The following is a 23,572-nucleotide window of genomic DNA, read 5'->3' on the forward strand; positions in this document are numbered from 1 at the left end:
TCCTTCACTTCCATACTTCTCTTATTTGGTTTAGCTGGTGGGATTAGTTATTGCTTTGAAGGATGTAGAGTACTGAATCTGAAGCACAGGTAATGGGAGTATGAGCACTGGACCATATGTAACTGTGAAAACTTCTAGCAAAAATTTAAGCAATACATGTTTTAATGTATATAAACTACAGATAGATGTGAGTGTCCTTTTCTGCAGACTCATATACTGTCTTTTTTCTCCACGTTGTTTTGAGTTATGGAAATCTTTACTGCTAGTTGTTTTTTTTTCCTGGCCTCTCTCATTCCCAGCATTCCTCTCATTGTGTGTGTTTATGTACAGAAAACACACTTATTAATTCCCTGGCACAATATATATGGATATTCAGCTACATGTCTGATCTTTCAGTACCTGCTTGGTTAGTGCAAATGTAGCTACTCTGCCCATCATGAAATAAGAAACAGTAACAATATTCACCAGCCTGAACTGCTGTCTGGAGCTGGACTTAGGATGTATGCTGTTGGTCCATGGTTTTTGTGCTGGGTTCTACAGGGGTTTCATTCTTTCACCTCAGGATATTCTGCAAGGAAGAACTGGGTCCCTGGGATTTTCTTTGTTTTTCCAAACAATAATTCTCCTTTCTCTGCAGGGAATTGCTGTACCCTCTATGTTGCTCTGATTCTCATAGCATACATAATGTAAGCTATTTGGGTCAGTGGAAGTTTGCAAACAAATGTAGTGGTTTTCAGATTTATTCCTAGTACAATTCCATTGACTTCAGTAGCGTTACACCAGGGGGAAATTGTTCAATAACGTACTTAATGTGTGGTTGCATATGTGAGTTACTCAGATTTGGAACCACTATTTCATTTTCTCTGTTGACTCGGAGAAGATTAGTTTGGTTCATGTCCTTCTCACTCTGGATCTGATCCTCTTTCACTAGTGTCATAGAATACATTCATTGTTAGGATCAACTCATTGTGCATGCTTTGGTTTCCTGGTAGGAACTAAAGATGAACTAGCATCTGTAAATTGCAATGCAATCCTATGGAAAAGCTGTGGTTTCTTGCATGAATGATGTATGTGTAACCCTTCTGCCCATCTAAGTTGGCAGCAACAAGGGCCAGGTTCTGTATCTAGGGATTCTGTTTCAATAACGCAATGCAAAACCAGCTCGAGCCCCCACGCAGTGACCTGGGACAATTACATACCACCCCCTGGGTGCCTCTAAGAGGCAATACTTCCCCTCTCGCAAGCACGGAGTCTGAGTGTAGCAGAAAATGTTTAATAACATTAGGTAAATGACATCAGTATTAAATTGGAAAAACACCACAAACAGGATTCATAATACAAACCATGAGCAAAAAACCCACCCCAGCAAATTGGGCTGTGTCCTTTCCCTTTGGTTCTTGAATCCAGCAACCCAAAAACCACCCAAAGTCCCCAAAGTCCAACAAACCCCAAAGTCTCTGCCCCTGGTCAATGCAGCCCCAGAGTAAAAGCGGGGGGGGGGGGGCACGCAGGGTGTTAAGGGGCACCTTACGTGATCCGAGGCCGGCCGGCCGTCTCTCCATGGGGTTCTGCCGCAGCCTTCACCACGAGCCAGTCCACTTCCTGCCGTCCCACAAACTGCTCTGCTCTACAAGCTGCTCCGCTCCGCTCCCCGACCTGTGAGCCGCTCTGCCAGCTGCTTAACAATATAGTTCAGGCTCCCCCCCCCATCAACACAGCACTTAGTGATCTCAGCTCTTAATAACTTTAGCTCTTTCGTGATTTCAGCTCATAGTAGGGGAGCCCCAGTGCTAGTGCACCATTGGCCCAAAGTGAATTCAGCTCAGCAATCTGTAACTAGACCCCTAATGGAATCAAAGTTAATTCTAGGTTTCAGAGTAGCAGCCGTGTTAGTCTGTATCTGCAAAAAGAACAGGAGTACTTGTGGCACCTTAGAGACTAACAAATTTATTAGAGCATAAGCTTTCGTGGACTACAGCCCACTTCTTCGGATGCAGTGGAGAGAGGAGGTAGTGCAATTGGTGTTTCAAACCCTCAGAGGCAGCCCATACCATCAGGTACAAATACCTGTCCCCATCCTCTCTCAATTCACTGGGTTTTGTAACCCATGCCCCTTGTCAAGCAAGTGCTACTTAGGTAATGGTGAAGGACTGGCACAGGAAAAGCAGATTAAGAAATCTGTGGGGAAAACCTTTGTCATCTATTAGGGTTTTTATTTATTTTTTTTCCAGGTCTCAGAGTAATTTATATTACTGAGAAATATGTCCCTGATCCTTTAGCTATCTAGTTATAAATATATTAAAATCATGTGTTACATTTTTATCAGGACTAAAGGGGTATTTTCAGTCACCTAAGAAAGCAAAACAGGCTGCAGTACATGCTAGTTATAAAGAATGAAACAGGCCTTAGTTGCCTGGCAAAGCTTTGCCCCTTGCAGATTGTTCTTGTAACTAAATATCTGGAAATGTTGCAGTTTGCTATTGAAGAAAATCTCAATTAGAGAGCTAGGACTCCCCAAATTGTCTGCTCACAGGCTATACTTGGATAATGGGTGTGTTCCCCAAGAACTCATTTTTAATTTGTTTTATTTGCAACTTAGGGAGTGGGAACTGAAAGCAGCCACAGAGGTGAAATGCTTGGCTGAAGCACAGCCTACTGACAAAATGTGTATATCATTGGTGCTGGTATGTGAGGGGAGTCAGAGACCAGCCTATTTGTGGCAGGTTCTGCTAAGGAGCATAAACCAACCCACGCCCACCTGAGTTGTTAATTATCTAAGTGGTTGGGTGGCAATTAAGTGGTTTAATGGACACCTGGGCCTTATAGGACAGTTGAGAGAGATCAATTTGCTAATTAGAACCACAGGGAGTGAATATGCTTCTGTGGAAGGTACTAGTCAGGAGATTATTCATCCGTGCCACTAATGTGGTTTTAGTTACATGTCCAGCCCTAAATCCAGATTATACTAGATTTAGGATATTAGCTTCAATTACATGAGCTCAATGTTGACCTTTGTCTAGCTTTTCTGTGAGCTTGCTTGGGAAAGGAAATCCCTTCCGAAAACAAACTTTTTGTTTTGTTTTTATCATTATTCTTAGCTCTGATGTCCTCAGTAATCTATGATTATATTCAAACACACACACACACACACACACACACAAAGTAGCATGACCTAGACCCAAAATACTTTCCCTGAATCCTTGTATATAACACTTTTCTGAGAACAGGAGTACTTGTGGCACCTTAGAGACTAACACATTTATTAGAGCATAAGCTTTCGTGGACTACAGCCCACTTCTTCGGATGCATATAGAATGGAACATATAATGAGGAGATATATATACACACATACAGAGAGCATAAACAGGTGGGAGTTGTCTTACCAACTCTGAGAGGCCAATTAATTAAGAGAGAAAAAAAAAAAAAAAAAAAAAAAAAAAAACTTTTGAAGTGATAATCAAGCTAGCCGAGTACAGACAGTGTGATAAGAAGTGTGAGAGTACTTACAAGGGGAGATAGTCAACGTTTGTAATGGCTCAGCCATTCCCAGTCCTTATTCAAACCGGAGTTGATTGTGTCTAGTTTGCATATCAATTCTAGCTCTGCAGTCTCTCTTTGGAGTCTGTTTTTGAAGTTTTTCTGTTGTAATATAGCCACCCGCAGGTCTGTCACTGAATGACCAGACTATGCTGAGAGACTGTGTCACACACTCTCAAAGAAACTGCGAAACCACCTGATCAGCATCCTATACAGCAAACAGGGAAAGATTAAGAATGAGCTCTCAGAACTGGATACTCTCATAAGAAACCAACCTTCCACACAAACTTCCTCATGGATAGACTTTACAAAAACTAGACAAGCCATTTACAAGACAAACTTTGCCTCTCTACAAAGGAAAAAGGACACTAAACTATCTAAACTGCTACATGCCACAAGCAGCCACAACAGTAGTTCCCTTAACCCACCCAGCAATATTGTTAATCTTTCCAGCTATACTCTTAGCCCAGCAGAAGAGTCTGTCCTATCTCGGGGCCTCTCCTTTTGTCCCTCCAGACCCATGAATATGATACAGTTCTGCGGTGACCTAGAATCCTACTTTCGACGTCTCCGACTCAAAGAATATTTCCAACATACCTCTGAACAGCATACTAACCCACAGAATCCTCCCTACCAGCACTACAAAAAAAAGGATTCTGCATGGACTCCTCCGGACGGTCGAAACAACAGACTGGATTTCTACATAGATTGCTTCCGTCGACGTGCAAAGGCTGAAATTGTTGAAAAGCAACATCACTTGCCACATAACCTCAGCCATGCTGAACACAACGCCATCTACAGCCTCAGAAACAACCCTGACATCATAATCAAAAAGGCTGACAAAGGAGGTGCTGTCGTCATCATGAATAAATTGGAATATGACCAGGAGGCTGCTAGACAGCTCTCTAACACCACATTCTACAGGCCATTATCCTCTGATCCCACTGAGGATTACCTAAAGAAACTACACCATCTGCTAAAAAAACTCCCTGACAAAGCACAGGAACAAATCCGTACAGACACATGCCTAGAACCCCGACCAGGGGTATTCTATTTGCTACCCAAGATCCATAAACCTGGATATCCTGGACGCCCCATCATCTCAGGCATTGGCACCCTAACATCAGGCTTGTCTGGTTATGTAGACTCTGTCCTAAGACCCTACGCTACCAGCACTCCCAGCTATCTTCGAGACACCACTGACTTCCTGAGGAAACTACAATCCATCGGTGATCTTCCAGAAAACACCATCCTGGCCACTATGGACGTAGAAGCCCTCTACACCAATATTCCACACAAAGATGGACTACAAGCTATCAGGAACAGTATCCCTGATAATGTCACAGCTAACCTGGTGGCTGAACTTTGTGATTTTGTCCTCACCCACAACTATTTCACATTTGGGGACAATATATACCTTCAAGTCAGCGGCACTGCTATGGGTACCCGCATGGCCCCACAATATGCCAACATTTTTATGGCTGACTTAGAACAACGCTTCCTTAGCTCTCGTCCCCTAACGCCCCTACTCTACTTGCGCTACATTGATGACATCTTCATCATCTGGACCCATGGAAAAGAAGCCCTTGAGGAATTTCACCATGATTTCAATAATTTCCATCCCACCATCAACCTCAGCCTAGATCAATCCACACAAGCGGTCCATTTCCTGGACACTACTGTGCTAATAAGCGATGGTCACATCAATACCACCCTATACCGGAAACCTACTGACCGCTACACTTACCTACATGCCTCCAGCTTCCATCCAGGACACACCACACGATCCATTGTCTACAGCCAAGCTCTAAGATATAACCGCATTTGCTCCAATCCCTCGGATAGAGACAAGCACCTACAAGATCTCTATCAAGCATTCTTAAAACTACAATACCCACCTGCTGAAGTGAAAAAACAGATTGACAGAGCCAGACGAGTACCCAGAAGTCACCTCCTACAAGACAGGCCCAACAAAGAAAATAACAGAACACCACTAGCTGTCACCTTCAGCCCCCAACTAAAACCTCTCCAGCGCATCATCAGAGATCTACAACCTATCCTGAAAGATGATCCTTTACTCTCACAGATCTTGGGAGACAGACCTGTCCTCGCTTACAGACAACCCCCCAACCTAAAGCAAATACTCACCAGCAACCACACATCACTGAACAAAACCACTAACCCAGGAACCTATCCTTGTAACAAACCCCGATGCCAACTCTGTCCACATATCTATTCAAGTGACATCATCATAGGACCTAATCACATCAGCCATACCATCAGGGGCTCGTTCACCTGCACATCTACCAATGTGATCTATGCCATCATGTGCCAGCAATGCCCCTCTGCCATGTACATTGGCCAAACCGGACAGTCTCTACGCAAAAGAATTAATGGACACAAATCTGACATCAGGAATCAAAATACTCAAAAACCAGTGGGAGAACACTTTAACCTGTCTGGTCATTCAGTGACAGACCTGCGGGTGGCTATATTACAACAGAAAAACTTCAAAAACAGACTCCAAAGAGAGACTGCAGAGCTAGAATTGATATGCAAACTAGACACAATCAACTCCGGTTTGAATAAGGACTGGGAATGGCTGAGCCATTACAAACGTTGACTATCTCCCCTTGTAAGTACTCTCACACTTCTTATCACACTGTCTGTACTCGGCTAGCTTGATTATCACTTCAAAAGTTTTTTTTTTTTTTTTTTTTTTCTCTTAATTAATTGGCCTCTCAGAGTTGGTAAGACAACTCCCACCTGTTTATGCTCTCTGTATGTGTGTATATATATCTCCTCATTATATGTTCCATTCTATATGCATCCGAAGAAGTGGGCTGTAGTCCACGAAAGCTTATGCTCTAATAAATTTGTTAGTCTCTAAGGTGCCACAAGTACTCCTGTTCTTCTTTTTGCGGATACAGACTAACACGGCTGTTACTCTGAAACTTTTCTGAGAGTAGGTTTCTTTTCCCTTTTCTGCTGTTTTCCCTCAACTTCCTCTCTTCATAGTTTGTAGTCCCTTTGCATTATGTTAATCATCTACCTTAAAATCCTCCGTATAGTCTTATGTCTATATATGGCCATGAAGAATTATGGTGTAATATAAACAGTATTGCTATTTGCATTTAGTCATATAAGATTGATCACAGCAATCAAGAGGCAGAGAGGTGGGACTCTTAACCACTTTGCTTCAAATGAGTTGGGTGATTTGAAGACTGAGTTATTTCAACTGTCAATGACTTAATTTTTCTTTTGGGATGCCTTAAACAATTTTTTTTTCTTGGCCACCTAGATCTTCTCTTGCTGTGATGTATTAAAAAAATTATGCAGGCTAATTAAGATAGAGTGTGTGTGTGTGTGTGTATATATATATATATATATATATATACACACACACACACACACACTCTATCTTAATTAGCCTGCATAATTTTTTTATATATATATATATAATCCTCCATATGTTAATAGGATGAAAAATCCCTGTAAGTGGTGGTGTGATTCTAAGGAAGATATCGGATTCTAGACTCTTGAATGCAAACAAGATATGATTATCAAATAAAATGCAAGATGTATGTGCTAATATAAACTAGTGAATAAAAATATATATTTCTGGATTAATTCAGAGCCCCTGCTCGTTTTGCCAGGAATAGTATTGTACATGCATTTTAAAGCTGGAATCCACACATGCACAATTGAAAGGGCATTTTTTCCTGTTTTGTTTTTGTTTTGGTTTTTGGTTTTTTTTACCTCATGGATTCAAGGGTAAAACAATATGAATCTTTTTTCATAGAGGTGCAGATCTTCTGACCTGAAGGAGACCAAGGTCTTGTCTAGTCTTTCTGAAATATACAAATCCACACTGTTGTGGTGCCAGCCCACAATGTGGTTGTGACATTCTCCAGGGTACAATCTGGACTGTTGAACACCGTGTCCCCTCAAATCTCTGAACTGGGGTGCCTTTTACACTGCTTTGCTGTAAGAACATCAACTCCTAGCCTATTCAGACAGTGCCCCTGACTTGTAAAATAGTTGGGAGTGATTTTTGTATGAATGCTCTGCCAGCCATTCATGAACTACATACATGGCAACACCACAAAATTCTCAGTCCCAGCCTTGTCCCCCTGAAATGTGCATCTGGGACTACCTAGCGTGTACTGGACAATGCACGCTTATAGGAAGTCCATCCTTTCATCAAAGGAAACAAGGCTGGTGCATTTATACCAAATGGAGTTTCCCACATACTTCAGTTCAAACACACTGGTTAAGATAAAACAATACTGTGAGTTTAACTACAGAAAGAAAGGAAAGATTTCAAGAGACTAAAAGTAATGAGGCATAAAAGTCAGGTTTGGTTACAAAAGTAATGAAAAGATAAAGCGTTGAAGTGACCTTAAAAGCAAAAGATTTTTCTCACCATAAGCTTACAGCAGTCTGTACTGTCCCAGCTACGACTCTTCCCCTGCCCCAGTTCAGTTCTTTAAGAGATGAAGGTGGTCAAGTGTTTTTCTCCCCTCTTGATAATTCAGTTTCTTGTGCTAGAAACATCCTTGCTTAGTCATGGTGCAAACTGTCTCTTGTGGGTGTCATTATGATGAAATGTAAATTTCTTTTTCATGCCTCCCCTCTGCCAGAGAATGGCCACTTAACTAAATGATAGCCCACTTGACTTTGTTGATATCTGTCTTTGTATCTGAAAAACAGGTTTGGGCTTGCCATTCTAACTTTGGAACATGTTACAGCAGTGTTATACAGTAGAATCTTATAACTTTACATATGTTGCCACACACATTTTACCAGGGCAATAATTTTCAGCAGATTGAGTTTTCAAATGATACTTCACAAGGCATACTTTGTACAATATTTATCATAGTCTTTTAAAAGTAGTGACCATAATGGCAGAGATTGTCACAGTGGTGTGCTAAAACAATACCTAAAAGCTCACAAAATCCAGGAAGAGGTATAAATCAGATTAAAAAGCACAAGACTGATTTTCTGTTGCCCTGCACCTTGCATAACCATTTACAGAGTGAGAGTGAGTGACTGTTGCCATTCACATTTGATCTACTAGTATAATCAACTACCCAAACTGCAAGGCCATAGAGAATCTGGCCGAAGGATTTTAGAGATTAGTTTAAACGGACATCTCAAGATTATATTGTATATAAATGAGCTCTACTTAATTCCATTCACTTTATTTTAGAATTATTAAAGGTACCACTTACGTTACCTTTGATCACTGGCACAGTAACTTTAATCAGCAAAAAGAACGCTGCCAAATAGGGTGGTTTAAAATGATTCAATGTTTAAAAACTTGCTCAGATAGAAGTCAATAGGAGTTTTGCCACTGTCTGCAACAGAGCCTGATTTCACTTTAGGTACGTACATACCATGATACTAAAGTTTACATCTTCCTGTGGTGCCCAAACCAACATCATACCTGATTCAATATGAATGTTGTGTTGTATCAGTATAAGGACACCTTGAAATATGTGTAAGCATCTTGTTAAGCAACAATAAGAATTTCAAAGTTACAACTTAGACTCACATTTGACCTTATTATGGAGTTAATCTTGTTTTATTCAGCAGGAGTCAGAATGAACTTTAAGTAATAGCCAATCGACCCTTTTGAATGTGGCTGCTTTTGCAACATTTCATCTTTTATGACAGAGTGAATCTGTGTTGTCAATACAAAATTGCACTTAGTTAACTAAAGGTGTGATGTTTAAATCTATTTAGTTAAACTGGTGCAACTTTGTGTATGGACACTCTTAAATCAATTTAAACCTGGCTTATATTTATTTAGTTTACTATAAAATTACAAGACAACCTAAGCAGTAAAAGATGTTTTAAATTGATGTCCACATGAGTTTTCACTGGTTTAACTCAAACAGTTTAATTAAATTGTTACAAATTTTTTCTGTAAACTGTCTGATTAGGGAAAAAATGCTCATCACGTGTGATGTGCACTCCTCAGGCAGCATGTATTCCAGAAGCATGGAAAAATTAGTAGCTTCACTCAGAAATTCATGTTTTCCTCTAAGTTCTGCATGTTCCCATTGCATAAAACATGTAAGAACAAATCTTGCCTGTTTCAGTAAAAAATCTGGATATGTTTGGTTACCTTATCCGTTATCTCTTTGTTCCTGCTGTCCCTCACATTCACTGGCTCTTTTCTCCAGGTGAAAAAAATATTAGAACCTTATCACAAAAGTTTCCTACCACTAAATAGTGCTTAGTCCTTCTACATTAATTGCACCTTTTCCTCTAATTCATCTTTGCTAAATTCACATGCATCAGCATAAACTCCCATAAACAACCATTAATATCAGTTGTACAAGTCATTTTATAGAGATGCAGCACATAGAATATTCTGTTTTAGTTGAAATTTTAAAAAATATTTTAACTGATAATTAACTTGGAAAAGAAATATTCAGTTTGTTAAAGGAAATGTGATATCTTGTAGATAAATTGAGTCCAGACTGAAGCATGTCAGGGGAAGAATTATAAAATAGTACCTGATATGTTTTTACAGAATTACTGTAGAACTTTTGAGGCTTTAGTTAATTAGCATGTTTATGAAATGTTGCTTACATTTTTTACTCCCCAAAATTGAGGCAGATTCATGTTGGAGGTGATCATGCAGGCTAAATGCTTCAAATCTAAAAATTACTCTTCAGTGGATATTTCTTGATGAGTACAGAATGAAACAATACGTGGATAATTGTACAAGTTATAAATGTCCAGTTTGGATATTTAGTCCTTTTATCCTAGAAGATATTTAATACTGGTTGGAAACATAGTAGAATAGAGACTACATTGATTTAAAAACAAAATCAAAACCTTCCTTTAAGACAGCATAACCCAATGTTAGGCACTGCTTAATAGAAGTTACTGTTAAGGTCACTAGTAATGAATGTGGCTAGGAAATGCATAAGTGTTCTCAGCTTGAAAACCTATCAGACAGAGTGTTGTCCTTTGGGAAGCTCTCAGAATTGTCATTACAGTGAAATAACAGTGGGAGTCCTGGATATCTGTCCCTCTGATCAGAGTGGAACATGATTAGCAATTCATAATTAATCTACTTAAACTCACTCATGAACACAAAACCTGTACAATACTGCTTAAATTGACATGTTCTGTCTCTCTTTATTTGTGTGTGTGTGTATATTTCTTAAGTATACCTTTTATATTCTAGTAGAAGGTACTGCTCTGTGCCTAGAGGACACACTTGGCTCTCATTCATGCACCCCATTGATTTATCTACCTTTGTACTTATCCTATTAAGTAAGAAAATTGTTTAAGAAAAAACTCATTTCAAATAAACTCTTTCCCTGGATGATTCCCATGCAAGGCATACTCTCAAAATGTACATTTTTATATCCAGTAACCAGACTTTTAGTTGTAGTGGTGAATATATTGAATACACAGCAAAGAAGACAGGTCAAAACTGGTCACTTTAGCAAAGTCAGGCTTCCCTGCTCCTTTTATACAATGGTGTCAATTATAACTCATTTATTTATGAGACCCCATTCGTTATCACTTTAAGCTAAAGGATAAGAGAATTGGTGCTTATTTGGGTCAGGAAAAGCATTTGCTTTGAATAAATAAGTTCAGCCATTGATGAAATTCTGTCTCCTAATGCAGGTCAAAGATGTAATGAAAAACATCATGGCTGGGTTGCAACAGACAAACAGTGAAAAGATCTTACTGAGCTGGGTCCGCCAGTCAACTCGCAATTACCCGCAGGTCAATGTTATCAATTTCACCACTAGCTGGTCTGATGGATTGGCTTTCAACGCTCTCATCCACAGTCACAGGTAGGAAAACCAGAGTGTATCATTTTAGCAAATAGATTAAAGTTGATTGCAAAACATTAGTTTTAAAACTAATGGCTTATTTTGTGCAGAATTAAACTGTTGTTGCATTAAAGGTAAACTTTACATATCAAGAAATGGGGCTCTCAGAAGCTACTGTCTGCTTGTCTACATGTGTACTGTCAACTCTGCTGAAATTAACCCCTTGTAACCGTATTGCACAAAACAGTCGGGCAAATACTGTATAAAACACTTGTGAAATATTTATTACAGGCAGCCTCCACGTTCTTCATAGTAAGTTTTGTTCCTCTCTCTTCCCTACCCATTCTCCCCACACACTTTTTTTCCCCCCTATACTGCAGACACTATGCTTGGTAAATTTGGGGAAAAACTGAACTTTCAGTGGTCACAGGCAGCCATTGCAGTGTAAATCAGTGATCTGCTTCTCCGTTAACTTATCCTTGTAAATGGCTTCCTCCAGACCAGCAAAAACAATGGCAAACTTGGGCTCATCCTTCTACCATTCCATTTATCAAAGTGAAGTGTAAACTTCAAAATCTAAATAGAGCCATTTAAAAAATTTACTTAAGGCAATGAAACCTTTACACTGCTCCATATAATACGTTCCGCACGTTTTATAGACATGATAGAGTGTGGTGTAAAGATTGTTTGGCTATTTTCTTGAGATCATCTTTAGAACTCATTTGTGCCTTTGCCATCCATAAATAATGTGGCCAGCTCAGATTCATACCTTTACGCTGACCCCCTTGGGTATTCTGTGCATGCGTGCTCTCTCACGTGCGCATATTTATTGTATTTTAAAATCATTAGTTAGCCTTCGTACAGTACCAGGGGATACTTTTGGATGAAAGTTAATATAAGAAGGCTACATAATTATTTGAAGGCAGGAAATAATGTTTTGTACTTCTAAAACACCAGCTATCTGAGTATCTCCAAGAAATTAATATTGAAGGCTTACTTAAGTTTTGCAACTCCCCTGTACTGTGATCCCGGTGTCACAGACAGGGGCCGCCCCAAGCAAAAAAAAAAAAAAAGCCACGATCGGCGGCAGCAGTTCAGCGGCAGGTCCTTCGCTCCTAGAGGGAGCGAGGGACCTGCCGCTCCCAAATTGCCACAGGTGCCGCCCCTCTCCCTTGGCCGCCCCAAGCACCTGCTTGTTAAGCTGGTGCCTGGAGCCGGCCCTGATCACAAATAGGGAAATGAATATACCAAGATAAATGCTTATCCAACATTAAACATGAAGTTTTGGAACAAGGACTTGTATCTCTAGCCTCCCACCACACCATGTTTACTCCCTATAATTAGACTTTAGGAAGTTATAAATTAAAGCAATATTAACAAGTTTGTAATGTAACTTTTAGGAAGTTAGTTAGTTTTGTTTTTTACATTTACATGCTGTAGTTTGCAATATAATTGATATTTTCCTGTCCTGTGAAATTGAACCTTACTGAACTGAAATGATTATACGCGCTCAGTGGTCCACAAGCCCACTGCAGAAGAACATGGACTTGTGTTCCAGTCTATGGCTGGAGTAGCAGCTGTAGTGAATGGGCAGAAAGGCTGTGTGGTAGTACAGCACTCTGGCCCTAGGAGTGACAGTAATTTCACTTCATCATGCTTCTTCAGCATAGAGCTGAAGTGGTTGGTGTCTATATAGGTGGAGTGAATTTTGAGGTGAAATAAACTTCACCTTCATAAAGCCCAGACATATCTGGAACTAGCACAAACAAAAGACGTTATCAGCAAGTCATTTAGCTCTAAACTGAAGATAGTTAACTATTTCCCCCCCTCCCCCAAACTTAATAAAAGCTTTTTGGAGGATTAGATTTCTCTCACCAGCTCTTGAACACTGAGGGGACAGGGAAAATGAGACAGATGCATTAAGTTGCTGCAATTATATTTGGAGAGGAGTCAGGGTCTAGAACTCAGGATGGAGTTCTTTGGCTACTAGATCGTGTTGCTTCTGTAACAAATTCTTGGTGTGATCGTTTTATTTTAAAGCTAAGTTGTAGGTTGCTTTAAAAGTGGTAAGAACTGGAAGAAAATTTAATGTTGAAATGGTGCTCTGTCTACTATGGGGACAGGAGGGGTGCATTGTCATGTCACCCATTAATAGCCAACTCTGTGTGATTGCATAATAGCAGCAGGCGTTAGCTGACAGCTTTGTTAGACAGATACTGTTTTTAATTATATACCTAGCAGCATCAGCACAGTATGACTTAACTTGTTATTTAGGCAATTGAGGTAGGCAATAGTGAACCTTAGGCCTTGTCTGTGAGAAGTTAGCACCATCTAGCAACCAACACCATCCAGCATTAATCTGACTGCACTGCAGCAGAAGTGTAGGCACAGTCATCATTGCCATAAGTCTGCAGACCTGATGTGTGTTCCTTTGTTTGCCTTTTGTTTATCTTTAAACAGGCAAATGTGGAAAAATAGCAGAGAAGCAGCAGAGGAAAATCTGGAAGTCTGGCAATGAGAAGAAATGGTGGTGGGAGATATTCCAAGAACTTGTTTTATAAGATTTTCTCCTATTTCTATTATAAAATTAAAGAGAGTGTTTCTACAAACTTCTTTCTAGGGGAAAATGCACCCACAGTAGGCTCATCATCTATGTCTGCCTTTGACACTGGCTTTGGACAAACTGTACTATTCGCTGCCTTAGCCAGTAACCACTATTCTTTCTAGCCATTTTATCTCTAAATGTCGTCTTTCTGGTCGTCGCTTACGGTCACTCTCACCTGATCCTTTGCTCTGTTGCTTTGGACTCTTGCAGTTGGTGACGCTACCCCGAACCATAACTGGCCCTTGGTGTTATGCCCTGGAGCATCTCCATTGGGTGATACTGCTGATGCCGAGCACACAGTCAATCCCCTGACACGCTCAACCACTCTCATTCAATATTCTAGTTTAGCAACTGTCAAAAGAGAACCCACACCAAGAATGTTTATCTCCTGTCTAAGTTAAAAGGCCATCAGCACTGCAGTTTGCTCTAGGTGTAGATGAGCTGTCAGAGGGATGTTGGATCTCAACCATTGTTCCCTCTATTATTTTTGTACATTCTGTGTGTGGAATAACAGGCTGACAGAATATGAGTTTAACACTTGTGAGTGAAGCCTCTTCATCCTCCCCATACACACGGACTTGTGTCCATTCTCTTCCATTTCTGATCTCTTCCCTGAAATTCAGTCCAGCTACTGTCATTTGCTCCCCATTACAATTTGCCCCTTCATTTGTCTCATTCACCTTCTCCCAGCTCTCCATCCTTTTCCATCTTATTCAGGATTCTCCATCCCATTGTCTTTCTCCCCACTGCCTTATTCCATTTCTCTCTCCCTTTTATACCTCATCAGGCCCATCCTGTTTTTTTTTTATCCTCCACTAGTTTATCCCATTCTTTCTCTTCCTAACCTGCTGTCTGCCACCCTTCTCTTTTCCCATCCCCTCTCTCCTGGCTTTTCCTTTCCCTTTTTCTCCCTACTCCCCGACTGGACCTATCCCCTTCTCTGTTTCTCTTTCAGACTCCATTAGTAAACAAGCATCTGTGGCCCAGATGTTCAAAAAAGTGAATGCTATCTTGTCCATAGGGAATAATGTTCAGTGGAAGCACCTACTACATATACTGAATCCATTCATGTGGAAAATTACCTAGATGTATAAGCATGCAGTCATATCTTTGTAGTGCCTGATTCCAGAGATTATGCAGATAGCTGCAATTTGGCAGTTAAACATGCCATTTTTCACTTCAAGTGGTAGGGGTCCTGCTTTTTCCTGTAGAAGGTTGTCTTCGGTTCAAGCCTCACCATTGACAGTATGACTGATTGCATATTCAGGCATGGATTCGTTACACATACATAGGGCCTCACCAAATTCATGGTTGTAGGATTTTAAAAATCATAAGTGTTTTTTTTATTATTATTAATTCAGATATTGAAATCTGAAACTTCAGTCTTGTAACTGTAGGGGTCCTGACACAAAAGGGGATAGTGTGTGTAGAGGGGTGTCACAAGGTTATTGTAGGGTGGTCATGGTATTGTCACCCTTATTTCTGTGTTGCTGCTGGCGGCGGTGCTGCCTTCCGAGCTGGGCAGCCAGAAAACAGCAGTTGCTGGCTCGGAGCCCAGCTCGGAAGGCAGCGCCACTGCCAGCAGCAGCGGCACAGATGCAAGGATGGCATGGTATAGTATTGCTACCCTTACTTCTGTGCTGTTGCCTTCAGAGCTGAGCCCTCAGCCAGCAGCCACCACTGTCCAGCCACCCAGCTCTGAAGGCAGTGCAGAAGTAAGGGTGGCAATACCATCATGCCCTTGCAATACCCCTGCAACCCCCTTTTGGGTCAGGACCCCCAGTTTGAGAAATGCTGGTCTCCCTGTGAAATCTGTATATGGTAAAAGTACACAAAAGACCAGATTTCACGGTCTGTGACATGTTTTTCATGGCTATGAATTTGGTAGGGCCCTACGCATACATATGCACATAAGCTTTTCCTGCTTGAAAACTTCTGAGCACCAACAGCTCCTATTAACTGGAATATTGAGTACTCAACTCTGCTGAAAATCAAGTACTAACCATTCAGCAAACCATGAATCTGCTGTGATGTTCCTTATATTAATGTGAATAAACAATCATCACATGAAAATGCCCTTTGATGCCTATTCCTTAGAGGTGGAGCAGAGGTGATCAGGAGAGAGACTGAGCAAATGACAGAAACATAGGATGGTGATTGGCCACTCTGTTTAAGTTAATGTGGGTCTAGTTTTTTTGCAAACCAATAGTACTGCCCCTATCCTATCCTTTGCACAAAGGTGGAGAAACAACAAGCAAAGAAAAAGAAGACATTCCATAATGCCCAACATAGTTCAGGAACTTAAACCTTGGGAATTTTTACTGCAAGATTTTTTTTTTTATTACAAGCTTTCATATAAATCCCCATTGACATAAATGGGAATTAGGCATACATATTGTTACTGAAGTGCCACATTTTAAAACTGTCTTCTTTCACTTGTCTCTCATAATATTATTTTTATGGAACAGTATTAAGAATGGTTTTCTGAATTCAAAAGTAATCCATTAAGAATATTTTATAGGTACTGTCTGATTACTTCTACGTGCAAGGTAGCCTATTCTATTTCTATTGATATTTTCCCTTTAAAAATAGGGTGACCAGATATCCCAATTTTTATAGGGACAGTCCTGATTTTTGGGTCTTTTTCTTATATAGGCTTCTATTACCCCAAGTCCCCATCCTGATTTTTCACACTTGCTGTCTGGTCACCCTATTTAAAAGCATCATCTTTTTTTGTGTTTTGAAGAAGTATGTTCTAAAACATACTACAGGATCTTGTTTTGTATTCCACCAGTGCTGAGATGTTCAGCTGAGTTTTCATATTTTTATATGGTAATTCAACAATAGCTTTAACATTCAATGCATCACATACAGTATGCAGAAAGGTTTTAGAAATATCATTTTACTGTGATTTCAATTATATAATTTTTTTGAAAAGTTATCTTTTTGTAACTCCAAGTAGATCTTGCAAATCAGTTTGAAAGGATTAGACATCTCTTTAAAATATATGCAAGTATACATTACACAATATACACTTTCTGTATAATGAGTACATTATTGATTTATACTTTCAGCAGTTTTCAGGCTCAGCCCCACTTTCTGTTACATGATCATTGGGCAACAGTTATGTCCATACGTTTTGTTAATGGTTTTTTTTGTTTGTTTGTTTCTCTGAATACAAAGTAAGGTGACATGTGCTTCACTGGTTACAGCAGAAGATTGGGGAGGACTCCCGAGTTCTATTCTTGCTTCTGCAGTGCTTCTAACATGCCGTATCATTTGAAGCTAGTCATGCCTATTCAATCTGTTGTCTTGAAGCCTTGTTTCACCCATTACAGAGCATTTGATGCCTTTCTCTGTGCCTCATTTCACTTGCCTATTGAATGGGTAAATACTTATCTCAAACAGATATTGCTAGGCTAAATTATTATTTGTAAAACTCACTGAGATCCTTGCATGAGAGGTTCGGGGGGTTATTTTAGTGGCTGGATAGTTCTCCATTCCTCAATGTTCTGGGTCCTGGCATAGATCCTTTGTAATGTCTGGATACCCTGATCTCTATTATGTTTATAAAAGTTTGATATTTTAGGGATCTTCCATATTTTAGTCTCTTGTAGACACACAAACCACCTTTGCTCCCACTATCAGAAGCAACAACAGGAAAGGTGAAAAAGCAAGGAGTTAAAAAACCCTTGCAAAATTGCCATGAAAATATATCAGCCCTGGCACAAATTCTACTTGTCCACCTTCTGATATGCTTGATTTATAAAATAACTACATTTATTAATACACTTCAAAAAATGTAGTACTCTTAGAGAATTTGGTAAAGCCATCCCTTATCTGGCAGCCATGCCATGCAGCTTATCTAATGTTTTCTCTGCCACATAGAACTTTTAAAAGATGCAGAGAGCTGTGTGGTACATAACAGAATGAGATTGGTGGGTGGGAATATTGACTCCCTCTTGCTGGAGATGGAAGAAGTGAGACACCTCTATGAGCAGCTGTATGCATATAGTACATCCAGAGGCTACTATGCTCAGTGGAGGGGCCATCCCTGACCAACTTTCCAGTCTCACATGTAATCTCTTACTTTCCTCTTTTTTAAATTGAATTGTTACCCTGCTCTCTGCTCAGCAGATGTTTCTCATACCCTATTTTCTGGTTATTTTAAAGAGGCTTTTTGGAGTAGAAGTCACCAGGTGTATACTCTCCTTCTTTCTACTTACACTTTTTGTCTGTGCTTAACAGGCTATTGCACGGTTTCTCTTCTTTGAATCCTGAGAGATTTTATTTTCAGGGTACATACCCTTGTGTAGCATTGGCATATGTGTTATCCTAAAGCGTAGGTTTAATGCATAAAAGGTGAAATTCTAAAAGATATGATTCCCTGAACAAAATGGTTTGTTGGATATCAAACACAGCAGCAGACAACCATGCTGAAGAGGCACGATCTGCTTCGACATACAAGTTAACAGTAAATATAAGGGATTTTATGGTTGTAATTGTCCTAGAAACCCTTTCCTCACCCCTTAAAGTTCAAGGCTACAGAATAGTCTGCTTGCTCAGTACAGTAATGTTTTCTTCTTTCCTAGATTCCAAGGCCAGGAGGGATCATTCTGATCATCTGTTCTGACTTCCTGTGTAACACAGGCCATAGAAATTCATAGAGCACACATTTTAGGGGAAAAAATCATCCAATCCTGACTTAAAAATTGTCAGAGATAGAGAATCCACCAGAACTCTTGATAATGTGTTCCAATGGTTATTTACTCTCCTGCAAAAAGAACAAGAGTACTTGTGGCACCTTAGAGACTAACAAATTTATTAGAGCATAAGCTTTCATGGACTACAGCCCACTTCTTCGGATGCATCCGTAGTCCACGAAAGCTTATGCTCTTCTCTGAACTCTCTCCAGTTTATCAACATCCTTCTTGAATTGTGAGCACTGAAAATGGACACATTACTGCAGAAGCAGTCACCAAATGGGGAGGTAAAATAACCTCTCTCTTCCTACTTGAGATTTCCCTGTTTACACATCCCAGGATGGCATGAGTCTTTCTTTGCCAGAGCATCACATTGGGAGCTCATGTTCAGCTCTTACTAATTCATCTTCTCTCACTCCCACAGTGAGACTTCAGGAGAGCTGAGTTTTTATCCCTTCAGCCAGGTTTCCCCTAATGGCTTTTAAAGGACTATCTCTGCCTTTTGTAGTATATCCCTAGTCCCAAACTTGCCCTGGCCCTGTGACTATTTTTAATCAGGAAGTTCAATGAAAACAAGCGGCATTCATTAGCTTCCTGCACATCTGCTTCTTTAAAATGCCTGAACTCAGGCCAGGCAAATGCCTTAGAAATTAGCAGTTCACTGCAGCTGCCTCTGCTTCTTGGGGACAGAGAGGAGAGGAGGAGTATTACATGTTAAAAAAGCTGTACAGTGCAGACTAGAAATGAACTGGGGAGAGAGTTCAACTGACTGCTTTCAGGAAGCTAATCAGAAAGCTGAAGTAAAGCCAATAGAAAACTAGTAGTGTGAACGTGTTTTTTTTATTCTCACAAGTCACTTTGGCAACCCAAAAATTTCTTCCTAATTTGTTTGAACTGCTATGGAACTGAAGATATCCTATTCATTCCCCCTCACCAAATGATGCCAGGTCTCTAAGTATGGTATCAGTGTTCCTGAAGAGACCCGGGCTAAACAGTTAGCCAGCAATAGATTTCCCTCTGCAGACAGGATCAGAATGCCAATGAAAACCCAGCCATTCAGTTAAGAGAACAAAAATGTGTTCAGCAGAATCTCAGTGTTAAACGCCTCAGGAATGGAGGTTGTTTGTAACTCTGAAATGTTCGTAACTCTGAGAAAAATGTTACGGTGGTTCTTTTTAAAAGCGTACAGCTGAACGTTGGCTTAATACAGCCTTGAAAGATTACTGTGCAGAAGCACAGAAACTGTTTCCTTACCTTGTCAAATATTTTTTTTTTTTAAAAACTTCCCTATATTGTCTGAGTAATTATGTATAACACAGTACTGAACTGTTTTTTTGGGTATTTTTGTGTGTTTAGTTTTTTGGGGGGTGGGTGGGGGTGTCTCTGCTGCCACCTGATTATATACTCCCAGTTCCAAATGAGGTGTGTGGTTGACTGATCAATTTGCAACTCTGGTGTTTATAACTCTGAGGTTCTACGGTATTGTGTGTATAGTAGCTTCTGACCACCCAACAGGAAGACTCAGTTTGTACTGGTGAACATTTTATTTTAATCTATTCCCGTATGGAAGAATCTTATTGATTGCACGAGCATGTCTCCAGTGTATAAAGAAGCCAAAAGTGGAAGAGCCAAAATCTTTCTCTGATCCCTATCCCTTGCTGCTTGTTTTTTTCTTTTAGTCCCTATTTCCATCAGTGATGTTTACTCCTATTCATTATTTGGAATTCATTTTAAGTCTGCCCCCCCCCCCCCGACAAACGAGGAATAGGGGTGTTACCGTGAGAGAGAGAAAAATCTAGATGTCCAAGATACATGTAGCTTCTGCATTTATCTTGAAAATGTCTATTATTAGTGTGATTTGTATGAGATGTTCGACTGTGACTTGGAAAAAAGTTACATTAGGGAAAAATGATAGCTACTGTGAAGTGAACATCTACTTCTCTCATACCTTGTTGCTTTGGGTATTTTTGCAGTTGGCCTTATCCCTGGCTTTGATTTCCCTCTGAATGTAATAGCTGGGTTTTCTTGTCACACTTTCAGTGAATAATACTGTACTGTCTGATACCGTCTGCTTCCTGCCATAATTTATGTAATTGAACAGTATCTAACCAAATTGTCATTCTGATTCCCTTGTATATGTAATATTTTGCAGAACTTGAATTTTGTTTGTTTACATGAGAAGCTACAGATGCTAGCACTGCAAAATATCTTCATAGTTAATGTCATTGTTTTTTGCTTCTACTATGTGAAATTTCTCAGGTCCCTTTATCTGCTTTGGCTCTTGATAACCCTAAGACATCATTACTGTGACTGAGCAGTGTGTGTTGCTGCAGGACCTTGGATCAGGTTGATCCTTTGGGTCAGATACACTCCCATGTCCAGAAATGGGTCTGTCAGTGAGTCAATTATGGTTCCTGTTACTGTGCACTACTCGAGCCCTGGCGCAAATTAGGGTAGCCTGGGGTCTGCTTTAAATTTTGTCACCCACATTTGGTCCCATAGGAACCAAACCACAGCTTGGGGATAGTTGGAGCTCATCACAATCCAACCACTCCTGATGCCCCCAATGTGTCTCTGTTCTGGGGTCTGTGGAAAGGGAGGTGTTGGTGAACTCTGACAGCTTCTTGGCTGCTGGTACTTCCTCTATGCCAGAGATAATTAGAGAAGGGCTCTTATGAGGTAGTAACAGCTGAGCAGCACATAGGGAGTGGATCAAAGTTGAGAATTTTTGCTTTAAAAAAAAAACAATCTCCTCCTGAAGGTCAGAATTATTCTCCATTTAACTTAATATTTTAAGCTTAAGTTAATAGTTAGTGGCACCACTATATTTTTTTATTGTGCTGAGTTGAATAAGTTATTTTCCATACACAGACATTTATTTATTTATTTATTTAATTAATTTTTTTAAACCTCTTATTTAACTTCAGTCTCAGGGGATTGTGCTTGGCAGCATCAGCCATTGAATATAGACCATGAGCTGTCTAAAAAAAGACATCATACTGAAAAGGTGACATTTGAAATTGTCATTCATATTCTACTGCTGGGGCCACTCTGTTTTGACAAAGGGGAAAAAAAGTGAAAGTTTAGATATTGTTGAAGTAGGAGGAACTCTTTTGAAGGTTAACCTTACCTTCAACTTTTGTATTTAAACTTCATGTGTTTGAATGGGACTCACATTTTGCAGTATCAAGCTGATGGTTCTTTGTAAGGTCCGATTACATTAGAATAAGGTGATCCCCTCTCTCTGTCATTATGTTCTACTGTTACAGATACTTTAAAAAAAATACAAGTCCCTTACCCCCTAATAAAATCATCATCCAGTCAATGATCTATTTTAAATTCTTATTCCAACACTCTGGTACTCAGAGGTACTCTTTTTTTTTTTTTTTCTAAAGTACTACATATGTATCAAATAAAAAGAGTAGCTGTAGATGCATGCCAATTATGCAGTTAGTTTAGAAGATGAACATGGAAATGTAATTGAGGTCCTATACTGTGTCGTTCTCCAGTACATGGTTCTTTCTGCAACTCTTGAGTTATACGGATTGATTTATGGTACAAGTCTTTCTGAAACATTCAGAAACGACCCTTTTATCCTCCTGGTGTCTTATGACAATTCTTCCTGACAGAAGACAGAGTGCCAGTGTCTTGGTTTACATGGGTCCATCATATTCAAAATCTCCTGACACCCATGATTCAGGAGATGGATGAAACTGTAGACCGAGGGGATCATTCTGAATTCAAGATGATTTGCAGCTAGAAATAGGATGATCTAGTATTGTCCCAAAAATATGTATGTATTCAACAATGATCCTTCTACAACTAACGAATTAGGGAAGAGCATATTTAAATGCTGTATTCAGTGTTTTATAAATTTAGTTTCAATTAACCCAAGCAAACTTTATTAGGGAACAGTTAAAATGTGCTCCAAATGACACAAACAGTTGCTCACGTGGTGAAAACATTGAAACACACACAAATCATCAGGTAAGGTGAAGTATAGAATTCTGACCCATATGTACCACTGATTACCACAGGCATGTAGGCTGCAAATTTCTTTCCATGCAACAAAACCCTCAGCCTTCACTGTATGCCACTGTAGTGATCTCAGCCGCCACACATTCTTTTGTACTTTAGAGCCTGATCCTGAAAGCATTTACCCAATGTGAATAAGACTTTTAACATTAGATCTCTTTATTGCTGTTTTGTACAGGCTTTAAAGTGTTCAAACTACAATTGTGGACATATGAAAAAATTCAGTGTCAGTATACTGATACAGTAACCATATTGGTGCCATCATCCAAGCTTCATCCAAATTTACTGTTGCTATCATGCAAATCCATTAAACTTATAAGGATAAGCAATCAGTACTGTATGCAAGGTGAAATCTTATATTTGTCTCTTTAGGAGCTCATTTGCCCTCTATTTACTGACATTTGTATAATTGTCAGGTCAATTATATTGAAGCTTATATGACAATGACAGGCACATTAAATACAAACACACAGTTCAGTAGTTTTAGCAATTTTGAGTACTTCTTTTGAGAAATTTAATTGTGACCATGAAAATCACTCTTTTCCTCCCCAGAAAAAAATCAGAGTGCCGGTAACTGAATAACTGGTAAAACTGTTAGTAAATAGAATCCCTTGCCTTTGCTTAGCATTTCAGTAGGATATAGATTATTTTATTTCACTAAAACATAGCCTACTCTGCTTTCAGAAGGTTTCTAAATGGAGACACTTTTTTTATTTACTAAATAACACAACTATGTATGCCAATCCTAATCACAGGCTTTTAACTTTAGCAGATAGCCTTTCTGATTTATTCTGAAGTAAAATCCTGTATTAAAACGTTTTGATCTTAGAACATTGTATATATCCAGGTCATAAATAATTTAATTGTTTTTTTCTCCATATCAT

General features: G+C 39.6%; 1 protein-coding gene across 9 annotated transcripts in view; it reads left to right on the forward strand.

Annotated features, from left to right (window-relative positions):
* The window catches only part of DMD (dystrophin), a 2,004,766-nt gene that overhangs the window by 558,948 nt on the left and 1,422,246 nt on the right, over window positions 1–23,572 (forward strand). For all 9 annotated transcript variants that reach the window (XM_054005916.1, XM_054005912.1, XM_054005914.1 and 6 more), the window contains exon 6: window positions 11,194–11,366. In XM_054005916.1, coding sequence (XP_053861891.1) covers window positions 11,194–11,366 — 173 coding nt within the window. The remainder of the gene's footprint in view (window positions 1–11,193; window positions 11,367–23,572) is intronic.

Source organism: Malaclemys terrapin, chromosome 1, assembly GCF_027887155.1.
Source record: "Malaclemys terrapin pileata isolate rMalTer1 chromosome 1, rMalTer1.hap1, whole genome shotgun sequence".
Lineage (NCBI taxonomy): Eukaryota > Metazoa > Chordata > Testudines > Emydidae > Malaclemys > Malaclemys terrapin.